Source organism: Macrotis lagotis, chromosome X, assembly GCF_037893015.1.
Source record: "Macrotis lagotis isolate mMagLag1 chromosome X, bilby.v1.9.chrom.fasta, whole genome shotgun sequence".
Taxonomy (NCBI): domain Eukaryota; kingdom Metazoa; phylum Chordata; class Mammalia; order Peramelemorphia; family Peramelidae; genus Macrotis; species Macrotis lagotis.
In genome coordinates this window covers 627410828-627436401 of record NC_133666.1, presented here as the reverse complement: position 1 = coordinate 627436401, position 25574 = coordinate 627410828, and the positions used below count along the sequence as shown (strand labels likewise).

The 25574-nt window shown below is 43.8% G+C and overlaps 1 protein-coding gene across 1 annotated transcript in view; it reads left to right on the top strand.

Annotated features, from left to right (window-relative positions):
- The window catches only part of CACNA1A (calcium voltage-gated channel subunit alpha1 A), a 366968-nt gene that overhangs the window by 292038 nt on the left and 49356 nt on the right, over window positions 1-25574 (top strand). Inside the window, exons 25-33 of the mRNA XM_074203549.1 lie at window positions 2448-2507; window positions 5168-5274; window positions 13660-13759; window positions 15764-15924; window positions 16510-16647; window positions 17417-17618; window positions 18302-18466; window positions 18714-18824; window positions 21136-21219. Of these exons, the coding sequence (XP_074059650.1) occupies window positions 2448-2507; window positions 5168-5274; window positions 13660-13759; window positions 15764-15924; window positions 16510-16647; window positions 17417-17618; window positions 18302-18466; window positions 18714-18824; window positions 21136-21219 (1128 nt within the window). The remainder of the gene's footprint in view (window positions 1-2447; window positions 2508-5167; window positions 5275-13659; window positions 13760-15763; window positions 15925-16509; window positions 16648-17416; window positions 17619-18301; window positions 18467-18713; window positions 18825-21135; window positions 21220-25574) is intronic.

Below are 25574 nucleotides of genomic sequence, written 5' to 3'. Positions count from 1 at the left end.
TGACTCCATCATCTTGCCTTCAGAAGCCCTTTCCTGCTCTGTAGAGGACTAGAAATAAAGAAAGGATGCCTGGTGATCAAGGTGCTGAGATGGGCTCATGATGGGGCAGTTTTGCTGTGCTGCTTGCCCCCAGCTAGGCTTCATTGCTCTCTTCAGCAGCAGTGCCTTTCTTGTTATATCTCTTTCCCAATGTTCAATGAAAGTCATTCCTATTGCTCTCTGCTATGGCCCAAACAAGACATGATTGTATGGGTTAGCACCAGTGTCCGTGAGGTCATGTTTTGTGGGACAGAGTTGTAGAGTGGGAAGTTGCCTAAATGGAGAGAGAAGAGGTGGAGGCCAGACAGGAAGTGGTATCTACATGGCACAGGAGAGAGAGTGAAGGATCTAGCATCTGGAAGAACTGATTTAAATCCAGCCTCATACTAACTATGTGACCTTGGATAAATCACCTAATCCAATCTCTCTCTGTCTCAGATACTCATCTGTAAAATGGGAATAGCACTCACCTCAAAAAAGTTTTTTTTTCCAGGATAAAATGAGATAATATCTTTTACAAAATATAAATATTTCTATAGAATTGCCTTTGTAGATCTCCTACATTTTCCCCCTTCTGTGCCTTGTTCTTAGAAATATTAATCATCAACAAAACAATGTTGGTATTCTTACAAATTAGAATTTATAAGGATAAAATGAGATATTTATAAAGCACTTTGTAAATCTTGAAACTCTACAAAAATTCTATTATGTACACATATAGATAGATAAGTAAATACAATCAAATCCACATGTCAACAATTAAGGGATGGTGATTTCACTGGCTCTTGGCAAGGGGCAAAGGAGGCCTATGGAAGACTGAGGGGAAGTAGAGGGGAGAAATTGAGTTGAAGGGATGGGAATGAGGTGGTATCTCATCTCAGTGGAAGGCAGGGGTCCCCTCTGAAGCATACTACCTTAGAGGAGGAGATATGTACCTATTAAAAAAGATTGGGACCTTGTGATGGATTTAACCTGGGAAGAGTTTTCATTAGGCAATCACTTTGTCTGAGAAAGTATGCCTTCATGAACAACACCCCACCCCAGGGTGAGGTGAGTTCCTAGGGACAATTGGTACCCAGAATGGGGGGGGGGGAATAGTGAGGAGAGATGACAGAGGGACAGAGACAAGATGATCTTTGAGAAGATGGATCATGTTGAAAGCAAGGCATAGGATTTGACCACACAATTGGACATGAGACAATTTCTGCCATAAGATACTGTTTCTATCAACATGGCCTTCCTCATAATTTAATACTTCTAAGATCAAGAAACAGCAGGAGGAAAAATTGAGGCTAGAAAAAGATCTATAAGGACAGTTACATAGAAGTTGTTTAGATACTTAATACCATACTAACTGTACTAACTTGATACTTTAGAAGCTGCTTAATCCACTGAGTGACATAGAAAAAATAAAGAAGGTACTTATAAAAGTAGGGCCCACAAATCAGAAAATAAAATTCAGAATAGATTGGAAGGCAAGCAAAATAACAAAGATGAATCAAAGAAAAGCTTTTTGGGGGGCGGCTAGGTGGCACAGTGGATAAAGCACCAGCCCTGGAGTCAGGAGTACCTGGGTTCAAATCCGGTCTCAGACACTTAATAATTACCTAGCTGTGTGGCCATGGGCAAGCCACTTAACCCCATTTGCCTTGCAAAAACCTAAAAAAAAAAAAAGCCTTTTTTTTTGGGAAAGGGATAGTAAAAGAAATTTAACAAAAATCAGAAGTTGTGGAGGAAGGTTTTGAACTGACTTAACTGAGTTGGGAAAGAGAAGGAAGTGAAGAGAGAAGAGATAATAATAAAATTTTAAACACAAAAGAAAATGATTTGAGAAAAATCCAAGCGCTAGAAAAAGGATAGGCAAAGGAGATAGCACTCCTATGTGGTAAGATGTTAGCATATATATAATTGAAGACATCCAGAAGTCATAAATTTCACCCCTCCACCCATTTAACAGATGAGAAAACTGAGGCCCAACAGGACCTAAATGACTTGTCTACAGTCACATGGATCATAAGTTGCAGAGGTACATTGCTCCACTCTCTGCACCCTGCAAGTTCACAAATCAACCATCAAAGGTTAAGAGTATTCATACACCTGTATATAAATAGGGAGGACTGGGAAAGAGAAGCTCCCACAGAAGCATTTGTTCTTTGAGGAGGGCTTGCCTACATAAGAGCAGTAAAGCCACATCAAATGGCATCTGGAACACATAATTCTACCACTTGGAGCTTATTTCTAACCAAGATTGAGAGGACTTGCCAGGTTCTGTGGATCTCTTTGAGTTTTTTCTCTTTAGACCCTTGATCAAATCCCAATTTATTTGCAGCCCAGACTTTTGAGGCCATCCCCTCACCAGGCTTGTGTCTGAGGAAGAGTGCTCAACCTTCTTGCCTTCTTTCTTCCAGGTGCTCCGATATTTTGATTATGTCTTTACTGGTGTCTTTACCTTTGAGATGGTGATCAAGGTGAGTTCCAAGAGCTGGATGGTATGGATTTGGTAGGGGGGGTGGAGGTAGGGAAGGAAATAGGATCCTAGCCTAGGGACTTCGAAAGCCTCAAAATGTTGCCAATGGTGTTTTGGGAGTCACCAGATAAGCAAATGAGTTTGGGGGCCACAGAAAAGCAGAAGAATTTGTACCCTCTCTAGAATAATAAAACTGCTCAAGATTTTATTATAGCAAATTATTACAAATATTAAAACTCCTAGGCTAGGTGTAGTTTGATTAAGAGTGAGAGAGACGGGGGGGGGGGGGGGGGAGAAACAGCCCCGACCACATGGCATGGGGGTCCATGGTGAACCACCAAGGCCTAGCATGGGAGCATATAACCTAGGAAGGAAAGAGAGATGCAGATATCTTGCAAGATAGAAGATAGAGGTAAGAAGACAGCAAGAAGATAGTGTTTCCTGTCAAATACCCTTCTGTGCTAGGTTGGGTAAGGGGTGATGCTTGGGGAGTGGTCTTGCACCTTGGCCCAGGTATCTTCCAATGGCAAGCTATATATTGGTCCTTTCTGTCCCAAGGTGTGTGACCCCTAAGTTCAACATGTCATTTCCTGTCACACTAGGCCAAGATTAGCTGAAGGAAAAATGGGAGACAGGATACAATCAATAGGGGTCAATTTACCTCTCAAGAGCAATCTTCTACAATTAACAAGATTTTGACAGCATTGAAAAATTGCAGAATTTGTTTCTGCTACATTCATAATTCTCTGCATCAAAAGGGCTATAAGAGAAAGAGCATCCTGCCTGAGCACTGCAGAAGAAGGCAACTTGGCTTCTTGATTTTTAGTAATTCTGATATTTTATAAGCATTTTGCATTACATAATGTAAGTTATTATTTTTATTATAGCTGTTAAGATTAAGGCATTGCGTTAGGCATTTGGAATACAAAGATGGGAAGGAAGGGAAAGAAAAAGGAAAAGAAGGAAAGGAAAAGGAAGAAAAGAGAAAAAGGGAGGGGAAAAGAAGGGAAAGGAAGGGGGGAAAGTAAAGAAAGGGAAGGAAAGGGAAAAGGAGGAAGGGAAGGATAAAGGAGGAAAATTAAGGAGAGGGAAGGAAAAGGAACGAAAGGAAGAAGAAAAAAAGAGAAAGGAAGGGAAGGAAAGGAAAGGAAGGGAAAAATAACCCTTGACCCCCTACCCCCACCTTGTTTACTTTTTACTTGGAGATAAAGTAATTAGATAAGTAAATCTGAGACCTTTTGAGAAGAGAGAATGCACTAGGAGAATTAGAAAAAGCTTCCAGAGATTCTCTAGGACCTGCAGGACCAAACACAAAATTCTGTTTTTCACAATCTGGCTCCTCCCTACCTTTTCAGTATTTTCATACTTTATTCATCATTTCACAATCCCCAGTCCTCTTCGCCTCTCCTTCCTGGCTTCTCTAGCTTCCTTCTGGACATAACTCAAATCCTCCCTCCAACAGGAGGGCCCCCCCCACACACACACACACACTAGTGTATACCCTCTGAGACCACCTCCTATTTATACTGTATATTTCTTGGGTATATAAGATTTGCATGTCCTCTCCTCCCATTAGACAGTGAGGTCCTTTCGAGTAGGGACTGTGTTTTTGCCTTCATTTAAGTCTCCAGTGCTTAGCAGAGTGCTGGCACCTTATAAGCATTTAACAAAATGCTTTTTGACTTAATGACAGAAGAAAGTAGTACCTGACCTAGACCTTAAATAACCATAAGGATTCATCATTTCCTTTTTATCTTAGATCTAGAAGCCTAGCAGGAAGATTTTCCACGGGAGATAAGCACAATTAAGCCTGCCCCATTGCTCCAGGGCAAAAAGGGAGGTTCTTGGGGGAGAGTCTGAGAGGAAAGCTTGTCTGGCTATGGAACCAGAGCCAGAGTAGAAAAGAACTGGTTTGCAATTTGCAAATAGCTGCATTGGGATGATAATTCAAACCAAAGGAGGAAGAAAAGGAAGTCAACAGAAAAGACCCATAGAAGATAGATCATATAGGCTGAGGAGAAGCTGTTTCACACAAAAGTCCAGTTCATTTATGATAAAGATACCCCGGGAGCAGCTATTCAGACATTTAATAATTGCCTAACTGTGTGACCTTGGGCAAGTCACTCAACCCCATTGCCTTAAATAAGTAAAAAAATTTTTAAAAGAAAGAATGAGATACTCCCATAGGCAGGATAACAGAAGAGTCAGAAAACAGCTAGAGATAAAGACTGAGGCTTCAGGTTCCTGGGACTCCACCCAGCCTCCAGTTCCCACATTCAAGCAGAGTGCCTCTGTCTACCTTCACTTTCTCTAGGATCAGTTCCATTCCTCCACTGTTCACTGCCTGGTATCCAAGAATAAGTATTCTCACTTCACACCTGCCTTGGCCCAGAAAGAAGAGAGTTTTGACCAGTTCCACATTCAGCTCGTCTCAGTCCATGGAAGGGTCATCAGGCTGACTCCATCTGCCTTTAACTCCTCCATCGGTTTGTTCTTCTCCAAAGGCAACTAGAAAGTTGAGCACACATGTGTTTATACACACACACAAACTTGGACACAGACACACCCCAAGGGTCAATTGCCTGTCATTTGCCCTTCCAGGAGCAGGGAGAGTATGTGTGTCTAAAATTACAGGACACTCACTGGCTTCTCTTTGTACAGATGATCGACTTAGGGCTGGTTCTCCACCAAGGAGCATACTTTCGGGACCTCTGGAACATCTTGGATTTTATTGTGGTCAGTGGGGCTCTGGTGGCATTTGCCTTCACGTAAGTTTACCAGCAAGCATCCTGCTTGCCTACTATCCTTCCCCCCCACCCCCTGCCTGGGTCCACTCTTCCACTCTTCTCTGGCTCAGGGCAAGAGTGCTCTGTAGTGATGGGGCCAGGTAGAATGGGGTTAGAGGATGCACCCTGAAGCCAAGGAGGATCTGGATTGGCTTTTTGCATGATGTCTACCATGGGGGAAAAAGGACCTGACTGTTTCCCTCATACAGCAATGGTGCCTAACCTCATCACCTAGGCCTGTTGCTGTGCTGCTAGTCTCAGGCTAGCCTTGCCAGACCATTTCACTCACTCATTCTTTGGGTTCAGCCCTGAGCAGCTGTCTCTTTGGGATCTTCCCAAAGAAACAATTGGGAGCAGAATGTGCATGAGGATTCTGGGGCCCAGAGTTCCCCTTACACTGTAGGCTTGGTGCATCTCCCCCACATAAACATGACCTCTTCCTGCATTTTCAGAGCACTGTTCCCTCCCCAAGGGCAGTGCTTCATTTTGGCACTCCAAAATGGCCCTTGAATGTCTGAGTACTGGGCAACCATTGAGCCTCCAAGGTGGTGGAAACTTCTAGCATAGGACAGCCCAAGCCATACATATTTGGGCTGAGGTGAGCAGGCTTTGGAGGCTTCTTGCTATGAAGGGAAGCCAAGCTACTTGAAGCTTGGTTTCTGTGATACTCATAGCAAAATAAGAGTCTCTAGGGGCGGCTAGGTGGCATAGTGGATAGAGCACTGGCCCTGGAGTCAGGAGTACCTGAGTTCAAATGCAGCCTCAGACACATAATTAATTACCTAGCTGTGACCTTGAGCAAGCCACTTAATCCCATTGCCTTGCACAAAAAAAAAATCTCTTAAATCAGATCCCTCCCAGATTCTTTGCCCTGAAGTTATAGTGCCCCTTAGCCTCCTCTTTCTCTGCCTATCTTGCCTGTAATCTCTCTCTGGAAGATCTGGAGGGGACAACAAGGTCAGTCATTACTCAAACAACAAAAAGGAAACCTGGTTTGGAGACCAAGGAGTTTCTAAAATTTTGCAAGGTGGTCTGTTTTCAATGGAACCCTATGGAGAGACCTTAAATGAGCCACCCTTCAATTCTGCATCAGAAACACATTTGTTTATGTAAACAGATATGAAGCATTAGTACCAGTTTGCTTGTTGAGTGAACAACAGCCCAAAATTCTGATTTGCTGTGAGCCCAACAGACTGAGAAAATGATTCCTGGGATAGCTAGGTGGCACAATAGAGTCAGGAGAAACAGAGTTTAAATAGGTCTCAGGCACTTACTAACTGTATGACCCTGGGCAATTATCCCAATTACCTCAAAAAGAAGCCAAAAGTTGAGTATCCAGATTCCTGGTATTTCTGGTTCTGTGTTTCTCTCTCTCTCTCTCTCTCTCTCTCTCTCTCTCTCTCTCTCTCTCTCTCTCTCTCTCTCCCTCTCTCCCTCTCTCCCTCTCTCTCCCTCTCTCTCCCTCTCTCCCTCTCTCCCTCTCTCCCTCTCTCCCTCTCTCCCTCTCTCCCTCTCCCTCCTTTCTCTCTCTGCAGAATTTCTGTTGATTGTGAAGCCAACTCTCTGTACTCATTTTGCAGTTAGGGGGTTTGACCCTGTAGAGGGCTGGGGTAGAGAGATCCTTTGTAAATTAGTCTGAGATCCAGAAAAGTACATCCAGGTTGGAGAGTCAGGTTGTTACAACCAGAAGCCTCTGAGAAAGTCCCAGGCTTCATTATCCCCAAATAACTTCTTGCAGAGAGGGAAAGACACTTACATTAGTGTCCTTTGAATTTTAGGACAAGTGGTGAGCACCATAGCTCCACTTTCCTCTTGAGTAAAGCCCTAAGCATCCCTGATCTGTCAGGCTGCAGCTAAGTGATGATACATGGGCCAAGGGAAAAGGGCTGCTTCTTGTTCAGTAGGGGTCACCCTCCTTGAAGAGATATTTGTCTCCATACATCCATTCATTCCCATTATTCATAAGCACTTCACTCAAACCCTTTGCATGCTCTGCACCAATTAGCCAGTTCCCTCAATTATTCCATTATGGTCCATACAGGAAATACTGTTCTGGGATATTAGTTGGGTATGATTTCAGTAGAATTGTCTTTGTGTTTACTTCATCATCAAATTAACCAAGACTTTCTTTTCTCAACCTTTACCAACCCTGAAAATCTTCAGTCTAGGAATGAACTTTCCCTGAAAAGTGTTTCCCTGTTTCCTTCCCAAAGAGCAAGAGATCTTTTACTTATTTAATGGACAGATGCCAAAGGAAACCATCAGTTAGTCTTTCTGAGCCTCAGCTTTGCCATCTGTAAAATGGGAAGGTCAACATAATCTCTGAGATCCTTCTAGATCTAATTCCTATGGTCCTATGTTTGTTCTAAGCAACCTCCACTAAAGTGTGGCACACAGTGTACTGCCCATTGGTCTTTTCTTGAATCCCTTCCCATTCTGGAGAGTAACTGCAGGGAGACATTTAGGGAGCCATGGAGGCTATTGGCTTTTTGGTTTACCCATGAGTAAATTTGGCGGGGGTCTAATTTAAAGGACCTCAGACTTTCTACCCTAACCATGCCTACTTAACCTTCACAAAAGTCAAATGTGTAGATTTTTTTCATGTGGCAAACTTTTAAGCACACATCATAGAGTTACGAAGTTGGAAGGGACTTTTGAGGTCATTGAGATCAACCTTCCACTCTTCCATGGCACAGAATCCTAGAATCCTAGAGTTGGGAATCAAGGGGACCATAGAGGACATCTAGCCCAGGACCTAACTAAATACAGTACTTTGCTTTTCAGTGAACACTTGGAAGTCAAAAGACCACTTTGCCAATCCCAGACTATGAGAGTTTGGGCAAAAAGAGGCAGTATGGTCAGAAGATCAAACTTCAAATCCTAGTTCTGATACTTACTATCTATGTGACCTTGTATTCTTCTCTCATCCTTTCCCTGGGCCTCAGTTTCCCCTAATTATAATCATAAAAAGGTTGGGCTGGATGACTTCTGAAGTCCCTTTAGATACTAGCATTCTAGAATTCTGTTGTTGATGAAGACAAATGTGAGGCAACCTCACTCTTACTCATCTTGTACAGGTAGTCCTTGCTTTAAATAACATTGTGGTTGAACTTGTGGGTTTACACAAAAGAGCAATTAAGGGGATGATTCATCATTTTGCAAAGAATTTACCATAAGAGTCTTCTAAATATCAAGTTCCCTAGGTACATTTAAAATAAAATTAATTACAAAAATTAAATTTGTACTCAGTTTCTCAGGAACATGGCTCTTCTGTAATTTGAGCTATACCTTAAAGCTCTAGAGGGAAACAAAACCCATTTAGGGGGAGACTTTTATTTTGAGGTGTCCTAAACCTTTCCTCCCCTTACTATTAATCTATATAATCTATAATAAGGAAAGAGGGGGGCTTACTGACAGAAAGGATTCTGGGGATTCCTTTGAGTTTTCTGCATTTTTGCAAGGACCTAGGTTTTAAGAACTGACTGTGTTCCTGCCTATGTGGACAAATGTGGACATTTCTGAGTCTCAATGTCCTTAGCTGTAAAACAAGTTTAGACTAAATTATCTCTAAGTTTCTCTTCTATTCTATCACCTATGATTCTCTAAATTGATCCTGTTTTCTATGGGAATCCAAGGGATTGAGTTGGGAGGAAAAAGAAAGTCTTTACTTTTTCTGAGAATATGAGACATATTTCTAATGGAAAGGCCAGGCTCTTGGGGATCACCCTACGGTTCTGAGTGGGCCAGGCATTGTCTTAGAGTGGACAGGGATGGAAAGAACCCTGAATCTCATGCTCCCCTGTCAACACCTGAGAGGAGCCTCTGAGCTTCCCTGGGGAATGACCCTGGAAATTCTCAAGCTAATTGCATGTTTCTAAACTTCTCTCCTGTCTCTAAATTTCCTCCTTCCCAGAAGGGGCCTCTGATTTTCCATTTTCCTTTTAAGTATCTCTTGGGGCACTTTGTTGCCAGTGGAAAAATTGGAAGAGAGTCAGGGTCCCCTCTAAACTCAGGTGTCTTTGCTTCTTTGCCTTCCAACTCTGTTCAGCTTCTTGTCCTGAGCACCTTCTAGTTACAGAGCAACCTCCACTAAAAGATGCTGAGCAAACTTCATAAAGCCAGTAGCTGTTAGAAGAAAGGCTTTCAGTGCTCCTCACTCTAGGAGTCTCCAAGCTCCTCTCTGCAGGCAGGTCAGAGTAGGTATTCTCCCTTTAAGGAGTCTGAAACCAATTCCAAGAGTCCTATATCCAAATCCCAAGAGTTTATACACAACTATGCAAAAAGGGAAATGGAATGTAAAGATTCAGGACACCAAGACAATATATAGCTAGATGAACCAACTAAAGAAACCAGCCCCTTAAATGGGCTGAAGGCTTAGGTTGGGTTTCAACTTCAGGAGGAGATTTTCTCCATTGCTGCCCTTCTGGCTCCTTTCTCTCCCAACACCAACACCTAGAACAGAAATATTGCTCTTATGTGTTCCATTAACTGTGTCGTACCCACTGTTATTTATTCCATCACACTGTAACAGGTTCAAGGCAGTTTCATCAGGCCCAGGCAATGGATGTTTTTCAACAGCTGGAGTTTTATTATGCCTTATTCCCCATCCACTGCCAAGAGCCCATCTGGATCTGTTGCTCTAGTCAGTGGAAAGGAGGGCCCAGGACAGGCTGGTTGTCCTCCCATCTCCTCTAACTGAAGCAAGAGTGGCAATGATGCTAATCATGGCTGGGCTGTGCTCCTTCTAGCTCAGAGTCTGCCCTGGGCAGCTTCCAGCTTCTGCTTCCTCTTCAAAGGTCCTTCTTATTCTATTTCTTGAATCCCTTCCCATTCTGGAGAGTAACTGCAGGGAGACATTTAGGGAGCCATGGAGGCTATTGGCTTTTTAGTTTACCCATGAGTAAATTTGGCGGGGGTCTAATTTAAAGGACCTCAGACTTTCTACCCTAACCATGCCTACAGAAGCCAGTATTTGGCCAATGTGGAGAATTTAGAAAAGGAGCATAAGCTGTTGTTGCCCTTTTTGTGGGCTGATTTGAGATGGGATAGGGGGAAAGGTGTTTCCAATTGATTTCCAGAAAAATGTAAGTCCCCCTGATGGGTCTAGGATATGAGAATAGAAGGATCACAGGGTCTTTGGTCCTTCCCCATTCCCTTGGGAAGTTGATTTCAGCATATTTTCAAGGCTTATGAAGCTATTTATTAAAGCCACTGAGAGGAGAGCCCCTAATAACATTCCCAGCCTTCTCTCAAGTATTAGTCTCTATTTCCTGATCTGGTCTGGCACCATTTTTGCCATGCCCTAGGTAATTAATTCTCTCTTAAAGAGTCCTGCATTTGGAGTCAAGGATTTGAGTGTGATTCTAACTCTGCCTCCTACTATCTGTATGACCTTGGGCAAGTATGTCATTTTACTGATCAGACCTCAGTATTTTCATCTGTAAAATGAGAAATTTGGATAACATAACCTCTGAGGTCCCTTCTGGCTCTAAATCCATGACCCTATGATCCTTTTTTTCCTTAGAAAAATCCATCCCATTTGGAGCAACAGCCTGAGAAAGTCTTCCCTAGATGTCTGCGCTGGGCTGGCCTCCCAGGTGAAAGGTATCTTACTAAGAGCCAAGGAGCTCCCAGTAGGGCCCTCCAGGTGGTGCTCTTGCCTTTGGAAACCATGCAGCCCTGACTGCTCCTGGTATTTGAGCTATGGGGAAGTTGCATCAGCTGTAGAGTACTGCCTATTTGAGCAAGGAAATTAGAACATGTCTAGGCAATGGTAAAGTTTCTCAGACCATAATTCAACTCTTACTTAGCCAAAAGGATGCTACCCTAGGGTCTCTAAGGTCCTAAAATTTAAAAATAAATTAGGCATCTTCTCACCTCCAAAGACAGAATTGGAGTCCAGAGGAAACCCTCATGCCAAAGCAGGGAGAAAGGTGTTGTTTAGGCATGTGTTATATGTTTTTTCTTTTGAGGTCACTCACCTCTACTTGTCTCTCCCTCTCACCGCCACGTGAAACAGGAGTACTGCACGGTAAAGTCTCTCTTTCTGTCTCTCTTTTTCCTTCTCTCATTCTCTCACTCTCACCCTAATGCACTCCTTTTATTTCTATGTTTTCTCTTTTTTCTATGTTTGTGGTTGCCTATCTGTTACTTTGAGTCATAGGGTCTGGGACTCAATCTCTCACCCCACTCCCCAAACACATAAAAGCTGGGGAGCATCACAAAAAAGCCTCCAAAAGGCTTTGAATCAAAAATTTAGGTTAAGAGTCAGGATTCTTGACTCTCTTCTTGACCCAGCCACTGACTCAAGGATTTTTTCTGATGATGTGTGCCTCAGTTGCCCATGTGAAGATGACACTGGTGAGAGAAATAACAAATGTATACAAAAAGTTTTAGGAATACTGTTGAAGAAAAATAAAGGAAAGGTATGTCATTACCAGATTTTTTGTTTTTAGAATAAATCTAAGGAAGATTTCAGGTGAGCAAGATTCTTCAGTTTCCTTATAAAAGATGGTAGACAATCTGCTGCCCCCCCCCCCAACCTCACCTCTCCTCCCAGGAAAAGGCATGCATTCTGTTGGTACTCTGCCCCTTGAAAACACAAAAGACTGGTGTACTGCAAAGCTAATTCCTAATCACTAGGGGTTCAATTCTGCCTTGCATGTCAAATGGAGAGGGCTAAAGTTCATCTTAAGATTTTTAAAAATAGGTGATTGTGGCTCTCAGAAAACTTATGGTAACTTGTAAATAAGCAACAAGGCTTTGGAGAAAGGACCTGGTTTGGCACCCCAGTTTTCCTACTTCTGCAGAAGCATTCCTACCTTGAAAAAAGAGGGAGTCTCTTTCAGAAAGTATATTTTTGCTTTTTTGAGCCTTCCATTTCCCTTCCCAGGAAAGAGGAGGGGAAAGTCTATATAGTACAAAAAGGTCTCTTTCACTTTGCTTCCCACTCAGGTTCTCCTAATGACAAAGCCACCAAGTCATAATAGAGAGCTGCCTTCCTTTGGAGACAGCCCTTCTAAACAGCTGTCCAAGGTCCTGGACCAGAGCTTTTAGAAGGAGCTCTTTGGTGGGGGTAAGCCTGTGGCACTAAGAATCCCAGCCACCAGAGGCAGTAAAGGTGCTACCACCCACAAAAGATTTTTATTTGGAATTCCCTGGACTCTGTGCTGTTGATTATGAGCTGGGTTGGCTCTAGGCAGCATCTTCAGGCAATCCAGTCCTCCAGAAGGAGAGAGGGACATAAAGTCTGGGGAGAGTAACCCCAATTAGGGATGACACCAAAGGCCAAGCAGAAGCCTTGACTTCAATCCTTGGAAGCCCAGTCTTTGTTTTTATTTATTTTTCTCCATATAGATCTTTAGACTACTTTGGGTTTCATGTTTGATTGAAAGAGCTATTTACTACCCTTTCTGGCAGTTCTTTTTAGAGTCTGGAATAATTTTGTTTGGGAAAGGCACAAATGTCTAAAATATATCCATATCTTTGGCCCTTTCTTTTTGCATATCTCAAAAGAAATTTGTTTCCAAAAAAACGAATACATTTCCCAAAAAAACAAATACATTGACCTCTAAAGCTGCTTAGGTTTCTGTTCCTCAAGAGAGACCTTAGAGATCAGATTGAATTCCTACAGGAGGTAGGAGAACTAGAAACTCATATTAGAATGATTGGAAAAACTGATGATGTAGAAGGAAATGGAGAGGAGAAGACTTGGAAGGAGATATGTAACAGCTATATACAAGGACTCACAGCCCTGTTCTGTGAAAGAAACACTAGACTTTTTCTGCTTGTACTCAGAGGGCAAACCCAGGAACAATAAATGGAAGTTAGAGAGACAGATTTAGGCTCCATAGAAGGAAAAATTCCTGAGCAATTATAAGTGACCAAAGGTGAAGGGGCTGCCTTGGGAGTCAATGTCACTGAAGGTCTTTAAAGTAAAGACTGGCTAAATCCTTATGAAGGATTACTGTTAAACTATGAGGTTGAACTGGATGAACTGAGGTCTCTTCCACCTCCTGAGGGTTGGCTTTGTGTCCGGGTAGGCTGTAGCTGCCTCAGGCACTGGCTGCTAACAAGGTCCATGGATCCCCATCCTGGTAAGTGCTCATGTTTTAAAAAAAGGTCTAGAGTTGAGAACCATAAGGAGCAAGCTTCTATCATGTTCCAGTGCACAGGGCCAAAAGGGAAACTAGCCCATTTTTCCTCCCAGGTGGGGGGAAACCAAGTTTACTTAATTCCCACATTTTGAGCATATCTTTACTCTTAGAGGGTGGAGGCTTCATAGAGTCATTTGAAGATCCCTAACATCCCAATGCCAAATCTGAGTTTTGCTCTCTCTTGCCCCTTCTCCTCGATTGTTCTCTACAGTGGCAATAGTAAAGGGAAGGATATCAACACGATTAAATCCCTCCGGGTTCTCCGGGTGCTTCGGCCTCTCAAAACCATCAAGCGACTGCCAAAACTCAAGGTGAGATGGGAACTGGAGGGTTTGGACCACTGTGGAGCCCAGCTATGTTCTAAGGCTCCTGGGCATCACCTGAAAACATGAACACCTTAATCACAGTCTCACAGAGAGAGAGCTCTACTCCCACAGGCAGGAAAGCTATGTGTCTAGTGTCAGCAATAGTGCCTGACCGTGTGATCTTGAACTGCTCTGTGCCTCCCTTTCCTTGGTTCTATGGTATGAGTAGGGGCAGCTAAATGGTGCAGTAGATAGAGTGATGAACTTAAAGTCAAGGAAGACTCTCTTCCCGAGTTCAAATATGACCTGAGATACTTACTAGCTGTGGGACCCTAGTCAATTCATTTAACTCTTTTTGCCATAATTTCCTCATTTGTAAAATAAACTGGGTAAGGAAATGGCAAACTACTCCAATATCTTTGCCAAGGAAATCCTAAATAGGATCATGAAGAGTGATAGGAGGGGCGGCTAGGTGGCGCAGTGGATAGAGCATCAGCCCTGGCCCTGGAGTCAGTAATACCTGAGTTCAAATTGGGCCTGAGACACTTAATAATTACCTAGCTGTGTGGTCTTGGGCAAGCCACTTAACCCCATTTGCCTTACAAAAACCTAATAAATAAAGAAATGAATAAACAAACAAATAAATAAATAAAGAGTGATAGGAAAGGATTGAAGATGCTTGAACAAGAACATAGTGGGAGTAATAATCCCTTTTAGGCAAATACAATGAGGTCACTGAAGATGCTCTGTCACATCTATCTCTGTACAGTTAAAAGAGCCTTGGATTAGTTAGAGTACCTGAGTTTGAATCCAGCTCTCCTATTTAAGGTTTGGGTTACCTGTATGACTTGAGGAAAATCACTTTACCATTCTGGGCCTTTATGTTCTCTTCTGGAAAATGAGGAATAACCACAAAGATCTTTCCCAGCTTGAAATCCCATGCATCTTGGAAAGTCAAAGTTTAGCTGCAATGTTAGGAATTTATGTAATAATGATGGTAATAATAATAAGTCAATTGAGGAAGAAATTGAGGAAAACTGGGTTAATGTCTGAGGTCAAATTTGAACTCAGGTCTTCCTGACTCCAGACCTAGCACTATCCACTGTGCCACCTAGCTGCTCTAATAATAGAAATAGCTAACTTTTATATAATGCTTACTATATGCAGGCACTATGCTAAAAGGCTTATAGTTATCTTTTTGGTCCTCACAACAATCCTATGAGACAAATGCTCTTATTATTCCTATTTTACATATGAGAATTTTGAAGTAAACAGTTAAATGACTTACCCAGGGTCACACAGCCAGTAAGTGTCTCAGGAGGGATTTGAACTCCTTCTTAACTCCAAACCCAGTGCTCTATATTTTGTTTTAGGTTACATAGTTCTACCAAGGAGTTGGGAGGAAAGCAAGAGGAGGGGAGGAATTAAGTTAGTTCCTATAAGGGGGAATTCCACAGCATAGACAGGAAAAAACAAGTAACTCATAAATATCAATACTCAAAAAAGAGCATGGAACTATCAGGCTCCAGGAATGCAGAGATTTGGCCTGGCATCATGACTGAAGTCTAGAAAAGCAGGCTGGCTGGATGAAGTTTCTGTCCAAACACAAAGGACCTTTGTTCCCCTCATCTTTACCCTAGAACAATATAAAAATTGAAGCTTTACAGAGAAATCAGGAGTAGGGTAAGGGGAAGAAGAGAGGGAAGCTAATGGCACAGGGTCTCACCTCATAGGTACCCTCCATTTCCCCTAGAAGTCTAGAAGGAAAAACATTGGCTGTATGATTGACAGGGCATATCCTTCTTCCCTAGTACAACTAATTCAGGGAGTAGATGACACCCCACCTCCCCAGACCCTGGGAAGCAGGAGCTCGCAGATCAGCTGTCAAAAAAGGAGAGGAGTCTTATATGTAGTTGCCTATACTGGTCTCTTCCCTGCCCCCTTGCCCTCAACACCGCTTCTCCCTCCTGGTCCCTGCCCTGACTCAGGGTGCTTGCTTCCCCTCCTCAGGCCGTGTTTGACTGTGTGGTGAATTCCCTCAAAAATGTCTTCAACATCCTCATTGTGTACATGCTCTTCATGTTCATCTTTGCTGTGGTGGCTGTGCAGCTTTTCAAGGGCAAATTCTTCCACTGCACAGATGAGTCCAAGGAGTTTGAGAAAGACTGCCGGTAGGTCCCCACTCCCATTCCTATCGATGTTACCTCTCTTCATTCTTGAATTTTCCAACCCAGGACTAAGGAAGACCCCAAGAACCCTTCTAAATAGACAATTCAACTGTGACTTGGAAATTGGGATGATGATGGTTTCTTCTCCTGAGCCTGAGTGTGATCCTCCTTCTGCCTCACTTGGCTATTTAAAAAAATGACATTCCCAACTCCACTCCCTAAATCCCTTGTCAGACCTGTCATTTTCCTGGGTGAGGGAAAGAAGCAGCAGCTGTATGATCTTGAAAGCATGCTGTTCTAGGGATGTGCCTAGCTTTAAGAACCATCCTTCCCAGACCTAGGATAAGGGAAAAGACCTCTGCCCATACTGGGAGCTAATGCTGCTTGGCTTGAAATTAGCCAACCCCCAATTCCTAGTTTCTGCTCAGCCCCTTTGAAAGCACTGGGGCCTTCAACCCAGTTTCAGTGATGGCCCAAGTTAAGCTACATTTCCATTGACTGCCTTTGCTGTCTTCTCAGAGACCAGGAATATGACTCCAGAAGACTTCTCCCTGGGTCCACTAACTGTGCCTCACTCCTCTTTCCTAGGGGCAAGTATCTCCTGTATGAGAAAAATGAGGTGAAAGCCAGGGATCGGGAATGGAAAAAGTATGCGTTTCATTACGACAATGTGCTGTGGGCTTTGCTGACCCTTTTCACCGTGTCCACCGGAGAAGGCTGGCCAGAGTAAGGGTTTGGGAGCTCCTGGCTTCCCACCTGGGTGATACTTAGGGACCTCTCTGGGGCTTGAGGTAGTGAAAACTTTAGTCTTAGAAACATCCAGTTTAGGACCAGGTTGCTTTATCAGGCCTGCTTCTGTGTTCTTGGAAGTGACCCTACATGTACATGTTGACCTTGGTCCTTTCCTACTGCATCTGTGTGTCTCTTTCATATGTGGACAGAAACAGAGGGGAATCAGCATAAAGTGAGTTAGAGTTTTGGCCCCCAAGAGCAGAGAAGTTCAATGACAAGGCATTGACCACCATCTCCACCTAGCCTCAGTGAAGGAGCCTGAAGAACAGTAACTAGCTAAGCAGGGTCAGGGCTCAGGTGAGCCGAGGGAGCAGAACAGAACAGATGGGCAAACAGAGATGTTCCCAGCACTCTCATACACACACACACACACACACACACACACACACACACACACACACACACACTTCCATTCCTTATACCTACACATACCTGAAAGGAGGTATCAATCTACAATCCACAAAAGCATAGTATGACAAGTTAACCTATTATTTATGGGTCAGATCTTACATCCCTAACTTGCTTCTTTTTTTTAACTTCATATTTCTTTCTATGATTCCAACCTTTATCATCACCTCTTCTCATCCTTTCCATCTCAATTTCATTCTCTCAACCATCCCACTTTCCTCTTTTTGTATCATCCTTTCCCTATTGCATCTCTTTCTTTCCTCTTCTGTTCTCCTCCCTCCCTCCTTTTTAACAGTGTTCTCAAACACTCAGTGGATGCAACTTTTGAGAACCAGGGACCCAGCCCTGGGTACCGGATGGAGATGTCCATCTTCTATGTTGTCTACTTCGTGGTGTTTCCATTCTTCTTTGTGAACATCTTCGTGGCCTTGATCATCATCACCTTCCAGGAGCAGGGAGACAAGATGATGGAAGAGTACAGCCTGGAGAAGAATGAGGTGCAGGCCCCTAATCACTCCTTTCCCTCTTCATTCCACAAGTTAGGAAATGGGGCTATAGGGGCCTATCCTTGTCCCCCGGTCCAGTTCAGTAGGTGGATGATCAAGTATTGGATTTCTCTAGAAGAGAAAAGATTACCTTAACCACCTTCCTTCTCCTTCCTCCTTCCAATAGAGAGGAGGAAAATGAAATCTTCTATGGGAAAGTCTCAATATTTGGGGCAAAGGGAAGCATATTAGATATTATTGGTTTATTCTTGAGGACCAAATAACATCAGCTGGAAAGCAAAGGAAACAATTTCTTTTTCTGACCAGGCTCAGACATCTAGAATCCCTGTCAGTCGCTGGTTTATAGTTAGATCTCTCCTGGGGCTCTACATGGTTTGAAGTTGTGTTTGGGACTGAGGAAGTTAGAAAACTAGTTACAAGATAACTAAAAGAATGGAAGCAAGAACTTGGAGAGGGAGACGGGATCACAATGAAATTTAAGGAAAAGGAGTGGATAGAGTTGATCTAATGAATGTTTGGAAAGGAAAGCTCAATGAGGTTCCCAGAGTGAAGGTCACAGCCTGCTTTCCTTCTCCCAGACCATCCACTCTGCCCCACTTTTCTCCCCCTCCCTTCTTCCTTTGCTCTCTTCCTGTTTTCCTCTTCCTTACACAGTCTCATCTTCTTCCCTGCAGAGGGCATGCATTGATTTTGCCATCAGCGCCAAGCCCCTGACGAGACACATGCCTCAGAACAAGCAGAGTTTTCAGTACCGCATGTGGCAGTTTGTGGTGTCCCCTCCCTTTGAATACACCATCATGGCCATGATAGCCCTCAACACCATTGTACTCATGATGAAGGTAAGGCCTGACCTTCTCCTACTGGGTAGAGGGGAAGAGGGAAAAAGAGGAGGTGGGAGAGGGGTGAGGCTCCTCAGCAAGGAACTAGATATTATAGAGCTGGGGGGCTGGTGTAGACTGAAGATCCTGGGCCCAGTTTTCAGTGAGGTGGGAAGACTGAGGGCTCTAGCCTTGCCCAAGGGTCAAAATGAGTTGGCCTGACTTCCTATAGTCAATGGCACACCCACTGCCTCTCTCCTTCCTCTAGTTTGATGGTGCCACACTGGCTTATGACAATGCTCTAAGAGTGTTCAACATTGTCTTCACTTCCCTATTTTCTTTGGAGTGTGTCCTGAAAATCATGGCCTTTGGGATCCTGGTAAGTCTACCCCCTCCTTGGTTTATGGCAGACTAGGTAGAGAAGCCAGGGCTGGGGAGGGAAGGGGAGACTAGATGGCTGTCTTAGGGTTCGTTGCCATAGGCTCCACTGGTCATCTGGCCAGGGATTCAAGTTATCCATCATCTTGAAGGTCTGAATTTTTTTATAATCACAATTTGGGTTCATAGGATTTAGAGATTGAATAGATTTCATTTTACAGAAGAAGGGGAATGGGCCCAGAGAAGGGAGATGACTTTCCCAAAGTCACACAAGTACTAAGTCCCCAAGTTCCTTGCTTTGAATGGTGGTTCACATACTGAACATTCTTCATGATTGAAAAAACTATCAATGTTTTTTTTGTACCTGTCACTGACCAAAGGGAAATGAGTCAGTATACACCTGTAAGGGGAAGGAACCCTGAGATTCTAACTTCATCTAAACTACAGGTGTTCGTCAAGATGAGGAGTCAGTCTTCTGTCAAGGCCCAGGCACCTCCTAGAGTCTTGCCTAGAAACTCAATAGATCCTGTCCTGAGAAACCAGGCCAGATCACATTCCCTAAATTCTCTTAGGTTTGGTTTCTAGCCCATTCAGACAGGGTCAATAAATGGTTTTCTCTCAGTGAAGACCCTCATTCATCATCTATGAAGATTACACAGCAGGGGATTGGGGGAAGAGAGAGGGAAAATAGACATATATATTAAGTGCCCACTGTGGGTCACATGCTACACTAAGCACGTTAAAAATATCTCATTTTATCCTCATAACACTCCTAGGGGGAGGGAGAGGCATTATGGTTATCCCCATTTTCCAGCTGAGGAAACTAAGAGAAACTAAGGTTAAGTGACTTGCCCTAGGTCCCTCAGGTTATTAAGTGTCTGAAACCACATTCAGGTTGTCTAGGTCCAGGGCTTCCTGGGGGACTATACCAGAATGTCAAAGACCTCCTGGTGATGGTGCCATGGGAGCCCCTAGAGTCAAAGAGTTATCTAGCACGAGTTATATACTATGAGAACTGGGACTCTTTTTAGAGTCTTTAAGCAGAGGCAACATAGGGTAGTGAACAGAACTGGACTAAAAGTCAAGGAGATCTGGGCTCAAATCTGGTCTCCAACACACTATGACTTCCCTATGCTCTCAAAACAACTAAGTTGCAGAGAAGATGACAAGCTACAGGGATTTTTGGGGTTTCCTCATCTAAGAACTCCATGTGCCAATGATTTCACAGGTCCGCCTCCTATCTGAATCCCTATAGCAAAGGCATCCTGATAGAGAGATGCAGTATTAGGAGGTGCTACCCTTCACTTCCCTAAGGCTGGACTCAATGTGAATATATGGAGAGTAAAACCTAGGACCAAACCTAAGTCCTCTTTGATTTGAGAATCTGAAAATGTTTAACATCTGGTCTGACTCCCAATGAATCCTGATAAAAAGCAATATTTTAAATTCCCTGAGAAATTTTTGATTCTCTTCTACTCCTAGGCTTGGATATTTATTAATCTTTTGACCTTACACAAATCACTTCTTTGTACCTCAGTTTCCTTCTCTATAAAGTGAAGGGGTTGGGCTCTCTTGCCTACTTCCCCTTCCAACTTTATGATCTAAGGACCTCTACACCTGATACTGTGAGTATAGATTGTGATACATAGATATAGATAGTAACCATTGACCGCAATACTCCAGGCCCTGGAGAATTCCAGTCTGTTCCACTTTGCCTTACGAGATTATGTTGAGCATTGAAAGCATGTTCAGCTCAGACAAGGGCAAAGATGAACTTGTTCTAACCTGTATTTGGTTAATTGAGAAGGAAAGCTTCCCAGACAGGGACAGGAAAGGCAATTGGGTAGAGAAGAAACTAGTCAGGGAGAAGCCATTTGCCCCTAATAATCCACAAACTGAACAGGGAATCAAGAGCTTATTGTATGCCCCAAAAAAGTCAGAATCCTTCAAAATGGAACTACCACCATAGCTCTTCATTTCATTATAGTCTCCTTGTTGACTTTTTTCCCTATATTTAATAGGCTGGGGTTGATTGAAAGTGAAGTAAAGGGGCTAAAGAACAGACTGAGCATTCCCTGGGGGAAGGGGGAAGTCTTACAAGCAACCCCCTGTCATGTCCCTCCTTCTGCTCTGGAGACACACTCAAAGAAAAGGTTGTCAGACACAGACTGGCCTGCAAGGCAGGGGCAGTCCAACTTTCTTTCTCCTCCTCAGTGCTGGGGCTTTGACCATACCTGGGTTTGATTGTGACTATTTGTGTTGTTGGTCTCTTGCTGGTTGTCCTCCTTGTCTTTCTTTTGTTTTCTCTCTAGAATTATTTCCGGGATGCCTGGAATATCTTTGATTTTGTGACAGTTCTGGGCAGTATCACTGATATTTTAGTGACCGAGTTTGGGGTAAGTGCCACACTAGCTCCTCTCTGGGCTGTGACTGTGAGGTAGTAAGGCCCTTAGAGCCTGGACAAAGCCAGACTGAATAGGGCATGAAGGCCAACAAGGAGGTCTACAGCTATCCAGCTGGCCAAGAGTTGTTTCTTAGAGAGCTTCTGGACTTGGCTGGGACCCAAGGCTTCCTCAGCCATCTGAGCTAAGAAGGGCACAGAAAGGAAGGGCCAGAAGTCGGTTCTCATTTAAAAGGATATAGAGAGGTCAGCTAAGAAACTAAGGTCTAGGAATACAGGATAAGAAGTTTTTCTTTTTTGTTTCTCACTTCTTTTTCAGTGGTATGAGATCTAAAGCCATATGAAAAACAATTTTCATTCATAAGCCACAGATTTTGAGAGTTGGAAGGAACTTCTAAGGTCATGAATGACGGTCAGCCTGTATTATATATGGCAGCTTGGGAGACAGAGGGAAGGGAGACACTGGCTGGTCCTGACATCAGAGAGATGTCCCTGTCAGGTCTTAGTAAAGGGATCAAAGAGCAAGACATCTCCCTAGGTGACTAACTACTCCTACTTAGCATTGAGTCCCCAAGAAGTACCCTTCCTTCTTGCTATTTCTACCTCCCCTACCCTGTTGCCAACCTCTCTTCTGCACCAATGTGATTTGGGAGATTCCAGAGGACCAAGGCTCATCCCCAACTTATGCTGGGCCTGAATAATATCCTACCCTGGAAGAAACAACTGTGATATAATCAGAGGAGCACAGATTTTCTCCAAAGTCCTTTCCAATTCTGAATCTCAAAATCTTATGACATTTTCCCACAGAGACCCTCTCCCCCTAATCTTATCTTTCTAATTGGTCTCACTGACTGAAGCTCATAGGGTCCAGCAATTCTGCTGACTTTTTCCTTGAGCATTCACTAAGGATCCTAGGACTGGGGTCACCCAAGAGACAGAGTAACATAGACAAGGCCTATAGAGCAACAGTCTAGGGGAGGGCAGAGGCTGCAAAGATCAAGGCTACTTAAAGAGATAGTTTCAGAGGTAAGGATGAAGAAAGTAATAGGAAAAATGTCCAGATACTCCTAAGAATAGCTGAGAATGCAGCTTTTAAGAACTTCCCCAAAATGGCCTTTGGTTCCACCTCAACTTCCATCAAGTAGCAAGAGAGAATATTTTTCCACCCCTACCCCATCATTCTATGATGCTGATTGATTGTTCCATGGGTCTAAAAAAGAAATGGAAGGAACAGTGTGTGTGTGTGTGTGTGTGTGTGTGTGTGTGTGTGTGTGTGTGTGTGTGTGTGTGTATGTGGGGGAGGGGGGAAGAAGGATGGGGGGGGGTGTAGGGACTGCTTAGAACATTCCCTGTCTCATTATCTTGAGAGGTCAGCAGGACATAGGACTAATACAGAAAGACTGATTCCCCTAAAAGTAACTGAGTCTGTTCCCCCTGTTTCTAGTCATGGGATGAGGGTTTAGAAATGCTATTAATTCTGTTCCCTCTCTAAGGGACAGGATAAAGAATTGCCTCCTCAGCCCTGCCTTCCCCATAACCCTTTGCAGAATATTCCTCCTCAGAGAACCCAATTCAGTCCCTTGCTCTCCTATTTAGGACTCAACCCAGAAGAAATGCAACCTAAGGAAGTAGTTCCCTGGACTAAGGGTTTAGGCCTGATTTTCATTGCTTCCTGTCTCTGAAGGGTCTTTCCTTACCCCAAAGAACTCTCAAGTTGGAAATCTATAGCTACTATTTTTATGTACGTTGTATACATCCTTTCTGAGGTTTCCCTGTAAGACCTATCTGGAAATCTCTATTCAATATATACGACTGCCATCCCAGCCCAAGCTAACTAGCCTAGGGAGAGAGGTGGGGAGGGAAGGGGAAGGAAGGAAGGAAGGAAGGAAGGAAGGAAGGAAGGAAGGAAGGAAGGAAGGAAGGAAGGAAGGAAGGAAGGAAGGAAGATCATGCTGGTAAAGTTAGGTCAAGCCTTAAGCCCCACTTCCTTAGGCTTGGCTGGGAGATAGGGTACGGAGACTTGCTTGATTTTTTCCCATTCTTTATGCAACTGATGGGAAGTGTTCATTTCAGCAGTTCCAATTTGGAGGTAGTCTGGTTTCTAAAAGTCTAGATAGCCAAATTATCCCAAACAGTTGAGCCAGGACCAGTGACTAGGGTGGCAACTGAACAATACATTGGCATTCATGAGGTTATTATCAGTGACAGTGTTGTTACTATCCTTACAAGCATCATTTTTGGAAAATTATCTGTCTTGCTGAAATGAGAGAAATATGAGCAGGTTTACCCTCTAATTACCAGTCTAATTTGGCTGGAGATCTCCAACCTCACCTCCAGTTGGAAGATGTATAAACAACTTTCCATGGGATACTCATCTCATCCTTCTCTCCCAGTCAAACACAGGCTGAGCCTAGAATGGCTGAGTCTACTTAGTCCAATCAGAGTCTGGGAAGAGGCAGACCCTGGGGTCCCTCAGTTCAGCTGGTCATATTGTACCCCTTCTCACACAACCAGTAGACAATGCCAGGTTGGGGGTGGCTAGTTGGATAAGGATGAAATGCTGACATTGACCAGGGGTGATTTTGGTTTGCCTCGTGTGCAATATATAATGATTGTGTTTCTTGTCTTGTCTCTTTTCATGCTCGCTCTTTATACTGTATGTGCCAATGCACAACGCCGTCTGAAAAACTCATCCAATCAAAATGCACTATGAAACTCATGTGTCCATCCATGACCTGGTCTGTGTGTCCATACACCAATGATTATATCCCAAACCCACTGCCCCTACCCCCTCTTTGGAACCGAAATCCATTGGGTTTTGGCACTGGTAACGAATCAACCTAAAATGCTGAATAAACCTCCCCATCTGCCCCCGCCCAATCCCCCATTCATCTTCAACATCTACATCTAGGATCCGGTTGGTTTTACTTCTTTCTGAAGCCTAAATGCCTTACATTAGCGGAAAGCATCCTCTTGTCTCGGCACTGCATGGCCTGTGCGTTTGGACAGCCTGTACCGCACCACCCCTCCCACCTCCCCACCACCTTACTCTTTGCCTGTTTGTGTGTGTGTGTGTGTGTGTGTGTGTGTGTGTGTGTGTGTGTATTTCTTGCCCCTTTTGTTCTGATCTTGTTGAATCTGAATTCTATATTCTTTGGGTTGTTTTTAATGTGGCCCCTCCCTTCCCAAAATAGTCTCTTAACTACCAGAAACCCCCAGGAGTGCCCAGGAAGATAAGTTCAATGAAGCTGCCAACTCTTGGATTCCTCACTAAAGAGAGAACCCCATTGTCTGCTCCACAAACCCTACAGAGCCATTCCATGATGTGTATGACACAGTAGCATCACATATCTAGAGTATCCATTCTTAGGCCATCTTTAAATCCTGTGTTCTCTGGGAACTTTCTAATACCCATAACCCACATATTTCACTCCTTCTCTTCATCCCTCACCTGCTCTCACTGTCAAAGCCTCCAGTGGCCTTTGATTCTCTACATATATCCTCTGAGCTAGGGACTTTGACCATGTGCCCAGAACCCAGTTTGAGGCAGAGAAGAGAAAAGAAGAGGGTTGGCTTTCAGATGAAAAGGGCATGGGATAGCAGAGCCACTACCCAGCCTAGCCTGGATGAGAGCTGGCAATATCAGAGCAATGACGAGGGGAGGTCCCAGGTCATACTGCCTAGAGAGATCTAGCCCCAATCTAGCTATTTCCATAAAGAAAGCCCCTTGGAATGCACCTAGCCTGTGGCTACAACCCTCACACCCATTTCCCTAGTTTTCACCTCTTCCTACACACACTCCATTATCTAGAAACACACTGACATGCATATTCTCAGGCCCCATTTCTCCTGCCCATCACTGTCCCAGGGATCCCCACATTATCATGCCATACATTTAGCCTGCTCTCTGTTCTCCATGAGTCTCACCTTTTTTGCTGCTTGCATATGCCTCCCTTTCCCCAAATGCCATACAGTCTCTGCTAGCCCTAGTCCTAAAGGGAAACTCTTTAAATTATCCCACATTAATCTTTTTGTCTGTGCCGGGGTTCCTTCTTCTAATGATGGAGCCCAGTCCCCTCCCTTTAATCTGGGACAGTTTATCATTAGAGATCCCCGAGGGACCTGCATCTCTACTGTGGGATTGGTCCCACCCCACTGACTCACTTGGAAGGCCTTCCTGTAATGGCCTTTAGTCCCCCAAAACTTCCACCAAATCTGTCTCCCTCTGCTGGGCAAAAAAAAAACATTTAGACTGCTAGGTCTAGACCTAGGGCTGTGTGGAACTGAAAGCTTCAGAAGCCAAGGCTCCTGTTGCCTCTACCCACAGAGAACTATTTACTCGGGAGAGGA